General features: G+C 31.1%; 2 protein-coding genes across 2 annotated transcripts; both read left to right on the top strand.

Annotated features, from left to right (window-relative positions):
- The first annotated feature begins 1,332 nt into the window (after positions 1-1,332).
- Positions 1,333-2,951, top strand: LOC127101733 (two-component response regulator ARR14). The gene is made up of 5 exons (XM_051039182.1): positions 1,333-1,459; positions 1,589-1,741; positions 1,846-2,157; positions 2,247-2,323; positions 2,466-2,951. The coding sequence occupies exons 1-5, from the start codon at positions 1,333-1,335 to the stop codon at positions 2,949-2,951; spliced, it is 1,155 nt and encodes a 384-aa protein (XP_050895139.1).
- Positions 2,952-8,153: 5,202 nt separating this feature from the next.
- Positions 8,154-9,543, top strand: LOC127101732 (uncharacterized). Its single transcript, XM_051039181.1, has 6 exons — positions 8,154-8,231; positions 8,475-8,687; positions 8,742-8,814; positions 8,922-9,130; positions 9,232-9,312; positions 9,415-9,543. Exons 1-6 carry the CDS (start codon positions 8,154-8,156, stop codon positions 9,541-9,543), a joined length of 783 nt encoding a protein of 260 aa, XP_050895138.1.
- The last annotated feature ends 855 nt before the right edge of the window (positions 9,544-10,398 follow it).

Here is a 10,398-nt window from a genome sequence, read left to right as displayed (position 1 = left end):
CCTCCTCTAAACGAAGAAACAATCATTAATATCATAAGAGAGAGATATATCTTCACAGAGGGAAACAAATCTTATTATATTATTAAAATTATATCACATTAGTTAAACATGTAACAATGTTATTTTCTAAAATATTTACCTAAATATCTACATGATTATATATCTAATTGGACATCTATGTAAAATCAAATCTTATTTAACACTATGTTGAGTGAATTGCTGGATTCATCATGATATTGAAACAAATAGTAAATGTGTATTCAAATTGATATGATGTAATGTCACTGGAGGTGTCATTATATACAATTTAACTTAATATGAGCTTAAAGTACTACATTGATGTCATTTAATATAAAATTTCATTTAATATAAATTTTCAAGAAAAAGTTGATTTAACGTTGATTGATTGATAGATTAAAATTATTTTAATGTTCTCGGTATAAATTTATTTTCTTATATTATATTTGTTACATCACTAAAAGATCAATAAATATGATTTTTTTTATAAGAAATTAATCAATATTTACTATCAGTCTAGAAACTTTACATCATCAACACATCACTATTATTCAAAAATGGTATTTTAAATGTGAATAAAAAATATCAAACATATATTAAAATTTTGTCGGTTATGTTTAATTGATGGTATAAAATATTTTAACAATCTCATTGCATTAAATTAAATGTTTTTATAATTTTTTTTATTGAAGCCTGGTAGATTTATTTTATATTTTTTTCCTGTCATACACTTGTCCTTATTGGATACACTTATACACATGTATTATAAAAATTGTCGTTTTTCTAATTTGTTTTGTTCATTGTATTTCAAAATAAAACTTAACTTTACTTTTTTTCCCATCAAATTCTAAATATTACTTTTTAACACATTTTATATTGATTTTTAATCAACAGTCAAACTTCAACCTTAATATTCGTAAAAACAGAATAATTTATTGCTTTATCTCAGGTGTATAGTATTATATCTTTTATCTTTTTATTGTGTTTTTCTCTTCTAAATATTTTTAATTAATTTAGTCATATATTTCTTTCCTTATATAATAATTATTTTTTTAACCTATAGAATATTAATTGAATAGGGCTAAATTTAGGGTCAAATGTAATGAATGTTAAAAAGAAGCTTCGATACACTTGCTCAATTAGATTAAATCTAATTATATTTTTTTATCAGTATTTCTAAAACTTATTTAAATCCTTATTAATATCAGATTTATTCTCTTATATTGTCCAAAATAAAAAATATCACTTTATTTTCATTTTAGTTTCTTGAATTTCAACCTTCACTTTACAAACTGCTGTTGATTTTTTTTTTCAATGACATCTTTTGAGCAATATGGACTTCCTCAACAATTTCCTACCAATCTTAGGGTTCTTGTAATAGACCATGACATCAGTCTTCTTAATGTTATTGAAAAAACTTGTTTTCAATTCCATTACCAAGGTTTGTAAACTTTTTATCTATCATGTCATATATTTAAATGTAAATTTAGATCTCATGTATAATTCGTCTTACACACTCTTAAAAACGATTGTATTGATAAGTAAGATTTCACTGTTTATTTTATTTCAGTTAAGACATGCTCTAAAGTTTCAGATGCCTTGGATTTTTTGAGAAAAACAGATACTTGTTTTGATATGATACTAATCGAAGCTCAAATGTTTGACATGGATTCGTACGAATTTGTGCGATACGTCACACAAGAAATCAAAATTCCGGTTATTAGTAAGTAAATATATATAATCAACTATATTGTTATGTAACATGATATATTTATATAAACACTTATGAGTGTGACATTGTAATTTATATGTGATATTTATGTGCAGTGATGTGTGTTGATGGATCAACAAATTCAGTGATGAAGAGTATTATAAATGGAGCTTCTGATTATTGGATCAAACCTTTGAATGAGAATCAAATCAAGAATATGTGGCAACATGTTGCAAGAAATTTTTTGAATGAAAATAAAAAACAAGAAATTAATCCGGAAAATTTAAATGTAGAAAGCAACATTATACAAGAAGATGTTGAAATCGATAAAGATAACCATGAATTGCGAACGGAGAAGTCGCGTCTAGCGTGGTCACCAGAATTGCATAAAAAATTTGTTGACGCTGTTACAGAACTAGGCATTGATAGTATGATTCTTTATCGATTATTATTATTTTTATTTAAAATAATAATTCTTTTTTTTTACTTATTTTTTTCTTATTAATTTTTGTTTTAGGGGCTGTACCAAAGAAAATTCAAGAATTAATGAATGTTGATGGATTGACTAGAGGACATATTGCTAGTCATTTGCAGGTATTTTTTTATTTGACTTTTCCTTTTTTATTTTGTAATAATATATTATTTGATATTTAAATACTTTTTTCCAAAAATGTAGATTTTTTTTATTTTTTTAAATTGTTATGTATAACATTAGTATATTATTATTGATTGGCAGAAATATAGACAATATTTGAAGAGAGAAAATCTAGAGAAACATATTAGAATGACTCAAAATATTATGGAATCCAACAATTCATTTGGATATTCTTCAGGATTTAATTATCATGCTTATGGTGGTGCTTCTTCTTCTACTCATCATGATGTTCCTCTTGAAATGCAAAACCAAAACCAAAATGCATTATTCAAATCAACATCATCATTATGGCATAACAATAATTCTCATATGGAACAAGTTCCCAACAGTATGATATGGCAGCAACCTCAAGAATATGGAACATGGCAACAAGTTCCTATGTCATCGTTGACAACTGGTGCTTTAAGTTCTTCTCCTGGTTTTTCACCTTTTTCTGCTGATGTTAATATAGGAGGAGTCTCCGCCAGTGCTACTGTTGTTGAAGATGATGGTACCTCAACAAGGGTGGAGAATGAGGCGGAGTTGAATTCTATCTATCATTCACTAGAGACTCATCTATTATCTTGATCTTGCTTTTTAAATCATAGTTTTTCATATCATTCACTACATATTTAATAAGAGGTTCATTATCATCATGAGATTGTAAACTTAATATGTAGTTTTGTATTGTCTTAGAATTTTGTGTACTATGGCTTTTCAATTTTGCCACTTATTAAAGCAATCTCACATGCCAATGTTGATTTTGTTACATAATATTTTTCATAGTTTTCATTATAAAGTTTTGTTAGACCATAGATATTTCCTAATGTTGCTGCTACAATCTAAGTGTAACTGTTGTTATTGTTGTTAATGTTATTGTTGTTCCTGTTATTGTTGTTGCCGTTGTTGATGTTATTGTTGTTTTTGTTTTTGTTTGTTTCTGTTGTTATTGTTGTTTTTCTTGTTCCTGTTGTTATTGTTGTTGTTGTTGTTTCCGTTGGTGATGGTATTGTTGTTTTTGTTTTTGTTGTTTGTTGTTGATAAAACTGTTGTTTTTTATTATTGTTGTTGTTGTTGCTGTTGTGTGTTGTTGTTATTGTTGTTGTTGTTTGTTGTTTGTTGTTGATGCTAATGTTGTTGTTGTTGTTGCTGCTTTTGTTATTGCTACTTATGCTACTATATATTATTGTTGTTGTTGATGTTGTTACTGCTATATAAAATAGACCAATTCAAGACTCAAAGATTGGATGAAAAAAATCCTTGATAAAAAAATCAAAAAAAAAAATTCTACATCAACATTAACAATATTCAGGTTTTCAAAAAAATAATTGTGACTTTTATCAAGAATATTTGTTCGAGATTAAGTTAACTTATCAACTTTTTTATGCTACTCATATTCAGAATTAAAATTAAATCTTCTAACCTCAAGAGACAATTTAAGAGGCGTTAATGAAGAATGAAAAGAAGAAGAAAAATTAAAAACCTACTTTTTTTTTAGTATTTTTGATCAAATTTGCAACATTGAAATTTGAACCAGATAGACGATGTGAAATTTTTTATAAGTTGTAATTCGATGTTTTGTTGATAACTAGCATTCAACTATGTCGAAGTAGCTAGTCGAGGTGTAGGGGTGAACAATACTCGACTGAGTTGAATACAACATATAATTCTTATGTCGAAATGTAACTTATAGTTTTGTACTTTGCATTGTGTATGTTTTGGGCTTGAGCTTATTTGTATAGTTTTGGATATGGGCTTTAGTTTCCTATATAAAAGGGCATAATATGATGTAAATAAACATACCACTCAATACAAATCCTAAGTTCCACAATTCAGTTTCTATCTCTCTTCTCTCTTCTTCTTCATCATCGTCTTTCGTGAAAACCCTAATTGTTCCATAAGTTCCAACAAGTTGGTGTCAGAGCCTGGTTGTGATTTAGAGAGAATCTATAATGGCAAATGAAAACACAACACCAACGCAGTTTCTAGTGAATTTATTGGTTTTCAAAGGGGAAAACTACAAACGGTGGGTTGCGTAGATGAAGGTCATTTTCAGATTTCAAGATGTGGTTGAGATCGTGAACGATGGAATACATGCATTAGAAGAGAATGTGAATGATGTTCAACAAGCTGCACACAACGAATGGAGAAAGAAATATGGAAAATATATGTTATTGATTCACCACTGTGTGGATCATAACATGTTTGAGAAGATAATTGAAGAAGAAACGACCAAAGGAGTGTGGGACAAGTTGAAGAGATTGTACGATGGAGATGAAAAACTGAAAAGGATGAAGTTGTAGACGTTGAGAAAACAATTTGAGATGACTCAAATGAAGGAACATAAGTCAGTCTCAGAATACCTTTCATGTGTGGTATTGTTAACAAACCACATGAAAGCGTGTGGTGAATCAATCAATGATTTGCATAAGATTGAGAAGGTATTAAGATCTCTGACTGTGAATTTTGATTACATTGTAATATCAGTTGAAGAGACCAAGAACCTAGTTGAGATGAAGTTAGAAAAACTTCAAGCTTCATTAGAGGAAGGAAAAGATGTTCATTTTTTGACTGGTATGATGAGAAAATTCCAGACCGTTCAAAAGAAATGATTAACTCAATTTTGCAGAAAATTAATGAATTGAAGAAGAAGGATGGTTTAGCTAAGAAGATTGATGATGAATTCAAAAATAAGATTAAGATTTTGGTTAGTTCTATGGTTTTGTCATGAGTTTTGATCATCCTATTGAATACAAAAAACTTGATATAATTTTGTTAAACAAATTATGACGATGTTATAGTTATGTTATTATCAGTGTATTGTAATGAGTATGTGGTGTAATGTTACTGTAATTTTAATGAGATGATTTGGTCAACTCAATGTATAATTAGGTTAATTTGTAATGTTAATATTATTTGAATGAAGTTATGAGGTTTTGTTATTTTGTATAATTTGTTTTTGTTAACTGACATAAAACAATGTTAACTGATGCATAATGTTCTTGTTATTGTAAACTCATTGTACTGACATAAAAATGAGGTTAATTTGTAAAATAAATGTATAATAAGGTTAAGTTGTAATATTAATGGTATTTGAATGAAATTATGTTGTTATGAGGTTGTCATTTTACTGACATAAAAAACAATGTTAATTGATGCATAATGTTCTTGTCATTGTAAACTGATGCATAATATTCCTGTTATTGTAAACTCATTGTATATTATGAGGTAATTGTTATAAGACATACATAATAAGTGAGAAAATACTAATACTTCATTAATAATTGATGAATTATAAAAATTCATAGTAGGTTTCACAATACACATGTGATCCATTACACAAAAGAGTCAACCTGATTCTAAAGTAGTCATATCATTACACATAAAAAAGGATATTTTACAACATGTTCTATGAATTAGTTTCTTGTGTTTGTGGTTCTTGTGATCCTTGTGTCAACACAGTGGTTGATTCTTTGGTTGATGCCTTCCTTTGCTTCTTTGTGTAACACCCCAATTCTTGAGTTATCATTTTAATTGATTTATTTATATTATAATTTAATTATTATGAAGGATAATTGAATTAGTTTGAGGGATGTAGGGTTTAGTGACCTTGAGGTGGAGGTGTAGATATTAAGTAGAGGTTAGTGGAGTTCATTTAAAATAATTGAAATTTGATGCTAAATTGTAAATTAAGAGAAATAGATGAGAGAAAGGAGTAAGAGTAATTCTTAGTAAGGGAGAGAATCATAATTTTAATTAGATTACCTTAACTATATAATATAAGAGATAGCCTATGTTTAGGGAATTTTTATCAGTATGTGAAAAAAAGGATAGAGGCAAAGGGAGAACTTAGAACTTTGGATGAGAGGAGAACATTCAAACTAGTTCAGATTCAGATTTTCTTACTAAGAATAAAGGTAAGGGGGGAGAGTATATTCAATAATGAATATATGCTTAAGGGGTAAAGTTAAGGAGTCCTTAACCTCTAATAGGTTTGTATAATCATCCATGCTTGGTTGTGTTTACATCTAAATCTGTAATTTGGTAATCAATTGGTGTTATAATATGTTTTTTCATGATAAAATTCATGTACACGTGTGTATGAGATTTTATGTTTTAATGTGTTAATATGTTTTCATCATTGTTGGGTTTTGAGGGTTTGGGAATCATGATAAAAGTGGTGAATAATTGACGATTATGCTTGCTAATTGATAGATATATGTTAAGTGATGTTAATGTATTGATTTCATGTTGTTTTCTGATTGATTCGAGTACATGGAATGGAAAAGCAGAGTTCTGATGTAAACTCCATAGCAGAAACAAAATTGTGCATTCTTCAGGTCGATGGCACATTGCCATGACGGGTAACCCGTTATGAAGTACAACCTCAATTTTGGAGTCGGTCGTCACACAGGTGACGTGTTTGTATTTTTATGTCTATTAAGGGCGTCATGCCCATGAAGGGTAACCCACCATGAGCCTTAAGTAAGCGCGTATTAGCTTATTTTGATGATGTTAAGGGAAAATTTTGAATCTTTGACTTTTGCAGATGTTTGAGTATTGTTAATACATTGTTAAGTAATATTTGATCGATGTTGGTATGATTTAACGATTAAACATGATTTTAATAGAATTTATGAACTATGTGATGAATGTTGTATATGTGTACAATTGATGATGATGTTGTGTCACTTGATGTGAATTATGATGATGATATGTTGTTGTATGAGCATGATTTATGTTGTTGAATCATGAGTATGATATTGTGGGATGATAGTTTGGAAGGGGAACTATTGTCGTTGGGTCAATGCATGTTTTGTTTATTATAGGGAGGGGACTTTAAACATTATGTTGTTGTGCATTGACGTGTTGTGACATGCATTCATTATGTCATTATTGTTGATGAAAGAGGCACGTTGCAATCCGAGCAGGGTGGATTGGTGACTTGTTCTGAATCCGAGCAGGGTGGATTCGGGGTTCGAGCAGGGTGAACCTGGTTCCTGAGTGAACCAATTGGTGATGATATGGTACCACATGCATATGAATATAATTGATATTGTGAGTCTCATTGCATAATTTAAATGATGAATATGTGATTTCCTTGATTTGTTGATGGAATGGGTGTGAGGATGATGTTGTGTGAATGTTGATGATTGTGTAGATGTTTGAATTCTACCTTACAGCTTATGTCTTAAATTCATTAATGTGAATTCTTAACCCATTTGCTTTGATGTTATCCACCATGGACATCTTGCAGATACTCAGGAGTGAAGTTGCTGTTGTGAGTGGGAAATAGATCTTGGAGTTATTCTCTTTAGTTACTGATTTTATTTTTAGTCGTCATGCTCTGATTCTATAACACTAGGGCACGAACAATGTTTTCTTTTATTATGTTGGATGTTGAATTTCATGTTTTGTTGAGATTTAATAACAATTATGGAGTTATTTTGAAGTTAACATGTTTTATCATCGTGATTTATATGATTTTGTTGCGATGATACCCTAAGTGAAGGTTAGCATGTAATGACATGTGTTGTATGTTGTTTACTTTTTCGTTGCGTGTTTTCAAAATGTCTATGTTTCATCAAAGGGTTGTCGTTGGTGACACCTTAAATTGTCGAGTAAACCATTTTATATAAGTTTTGGGGTTTAGGGTGTTACATAGTGGTCACAGAGCAGGTTGGTCTGTCCAGTAAGGTTTTTGCATGATAATTGTTCTCTAGTATGCGACATGTGTGTGTACAATATCGATGCATTATTTCTTCTAATGTTTGTTTGATGATGTGAAGAATGGTTGGAAGAAATAATCGTGTGATTGTTGATGCTTTGGAATTAGTGGCTCAGGAACTACATGGACAACAAAATCAGGTTGGTGATGAGTTATGTTGTTTGGAAATTTTTTATAGGAATAATCCACCAACGTTCAAGGGTAGGTATGACCCATAGGGTGCTCATGTATTGCTGAAAGAGATTGAAAATATTTTTCGAGTAATGTTCTGTATGAAAGAGGAGAAGGTATTGTTTGGTACTCACATGTTGTTTGAGGAAGCTGGAGATTTGTGGGATAATGCACGTCATAGACTAGAGGTTACTAGTGTTGAGGTTACCTAGGCTATATTTAGAGCACAGTTTTTGGAGAAGTACTTCCCTAAGGATGTGCGCAAGAATAAGGAGATTGAATTCCTTGAGTTAAAGAAGGGAAGTTTGATGGTTGCAGAGTATGCTGCAAAGTTTGAGGAGCTAGTGAAATTATGTCTGCATTATAATAGTGTTGTTGTTGATGTTGATGACTATGTCCCGAGATCAAATAAGTTGTTGGTTACCGTGAGATCCGTGACTTTTGTGTACAATTGAGTGAGTGCAGAATCTATGATAAAGATAGCAGAGTCCAATCTACTCACTACAAGAGTATTAGTAAGAATAAAGGGAAAGGATAGTTTCGAGGAAAGCCGTATGTGACTCTTGCTAACAAATGGAAACAGAATGCTACAACTGAGAAGAAGCTAAGTGGGGGAAGAGATCTTGCTTCAGTCTAGTGTTATAGATATGGTATGATAGGTCATCGTGCCAACGAGTGCTCCAGTGCTGAGAAGGAGTGTTACAAGTATGGGAAGATATGGCATCTCATCGCTGATTGTAAGGGTAATGTTGTGACTTGCTACAATTGTGGAGAGCAAGGCCATAAAAATACTAATTACCATAAACTGAGAAAGCTCAGGATAGAGGAAAGTTCTTTACCTTGTCTGGGACGGAGACTACCAGTGCTGGTAGGTTGATTCGAGGTATATGTATTATCAATAGTATCCATTTGATTGCTATTATTGACACGGGTGCAACACATTATCTTATTTCTCTTGATTGTGCTAAGATATTGGATTTAAATTTATCTTTTATGGTTGGAAGTATGGTGATTGATACCTCAGCCAATGGTTCAATAACTACTTCATTGGTGTGTTTGAAGTGTCCATTTACTATTTATGGTAAGAGTTTTGTGATGGAATTAGTTTGTATACAATTGAGACAACTTAATTTTATCCTTGGGATGAACTAGTTGGAGTTCAACTGTGTTCATATCAACTGCTTTGGAAAGATTTTGATGTTTCTGGAGATAGGAGGAGATGGAAAGTTGATGTTTATATTTGTTAAGCAAGTAGAGGAATTCTTGAAAGAAGATTCATAGGTGTTTTCTATGTTTGTTGCTTTGGGAACCGACAGTAAAGTTGCAATTGTGGAGCTTCCAGTTGTGTGTGATTTTCCAAAAGTGTTTTCCGACGATATCAGTGATTTACCGACGGAGTGCGAAGTGGAGTTTGCTATAAACTTAGTACCTAGTACTAGTCTGGTGTCAATAACTCCTTGTAGAATGTTCGATTCAGAGTTGGGTGAGTTGAAGAAACAGTTAGAAGAGTTACTTGAGTAGAAGTTTATCCGACCGAGTGTTTTACCATGGGGAGCGTCAGTGTTGTTAGTCAAGAAAAGGATGGTAACATGAGGTTGTGTGTTAATTATCGATAGTTGAATAAAGTGACTATCAAGAACAAGTATCCACTTCTAAGAATTGATGATTTGATGTATCAGTTGGTTGGTGCTTGTGTTTTCAGCAAGATTGATTTGAGGACAGGATATCATCAGATTTGAGTAAAACCATAAGATATTCTGAAGACTGCTTTCACAATGAGGTATGGTTATTACGAGTATTTTGTGATGTCGTTTGGTGTATCTAACATGATTGGAGTGTTCATGGAGTACATGAATCAAATATTCCACCTGGATCTAGAATAGTTAATGGTTGTATTCATCTATGATATTATGATATATTCGAAGTCAGATGAGGACCCTGCAGAATAAATGAGAATTGTGTTCCGAACCTTGATAGAGAAGAAGTTGTATGCAAAGTTATCTAAGTGTGAGTTCTGACTCATGGAATTTCTAGAGGAGGTATTGTTGTTGATCCATCGAAGGTTGATGATGTGTTACAATGGGAAGCTCTATAATATGTTATTGAGATCAGGAGTTTCCTATGTTTGGTTGGTTA

The sequence above is a fragment of the Lathyrus oleraceus genome, chromosome 7 (assembly GCF_024323335.1).
Source record: "Lathyrus oleraceus cultivar Zhongwan6 chromosome 7, CAAS_Psat_ZW6_1.0, whole genome shotgun sequence".
NCBI classification, from domain to species: Eukaryota; Viridiplantae; Streptophyta; class Magnoliopsida; order Fabales; family Fabaceae; genus Lathyrus; species Lathyrus oleraceus.
The sequence above is the reverse complement of the archived record's forward strand: the minus strand, read 5'-3'. Positions and strand labels throughout refer to the sequence as shown.

Bases quoted from the DNA above. Each gene is read 5' to 3' on its own strand.
- LOC127101733 (XM_051039182.1), top strand. From the start codon at position 1,333: ATGACATCTTTTGAGCAATATGGACTTCCTCAACAATTTCCTACCAAT. The intron at 1,460-1,588 runs GTTTGTAAACTT...ATTTTATTTCAG, and splicing joins TTTTCAATTCCATTACCAAG to TTAAGACATGCTCTAAAGTT. The intron at 2,324-2,465 runs GTATTTTTTTAT...ATTGATTGGCAG, and splicing joins ATATTGCTAGTCATTTGCAG to AAATATAGACAATATTTGAA.
- LOC127101732 (XM_051039181.1), top strand. From the start codon at position 8,154: ATGGTTGGAAGAAATAATCGTGTGATTGTTGATGCTTTGGAATTAGTG. The intron at 8,815-8,921 runs GTATGTGACTCT...ATGGTATGATAG, and splicing joins GGATAGTTTCGAGGAAAGCC to GTCATCGTGCCAACGAGTGC. The intron at 9,131-9,231 runs GTAGGTTGATTC...GATTGTGCTAAG, and splicing joins GACGGAGACTACCAGTGCTG to ATATTGGATTTAAATTTATC.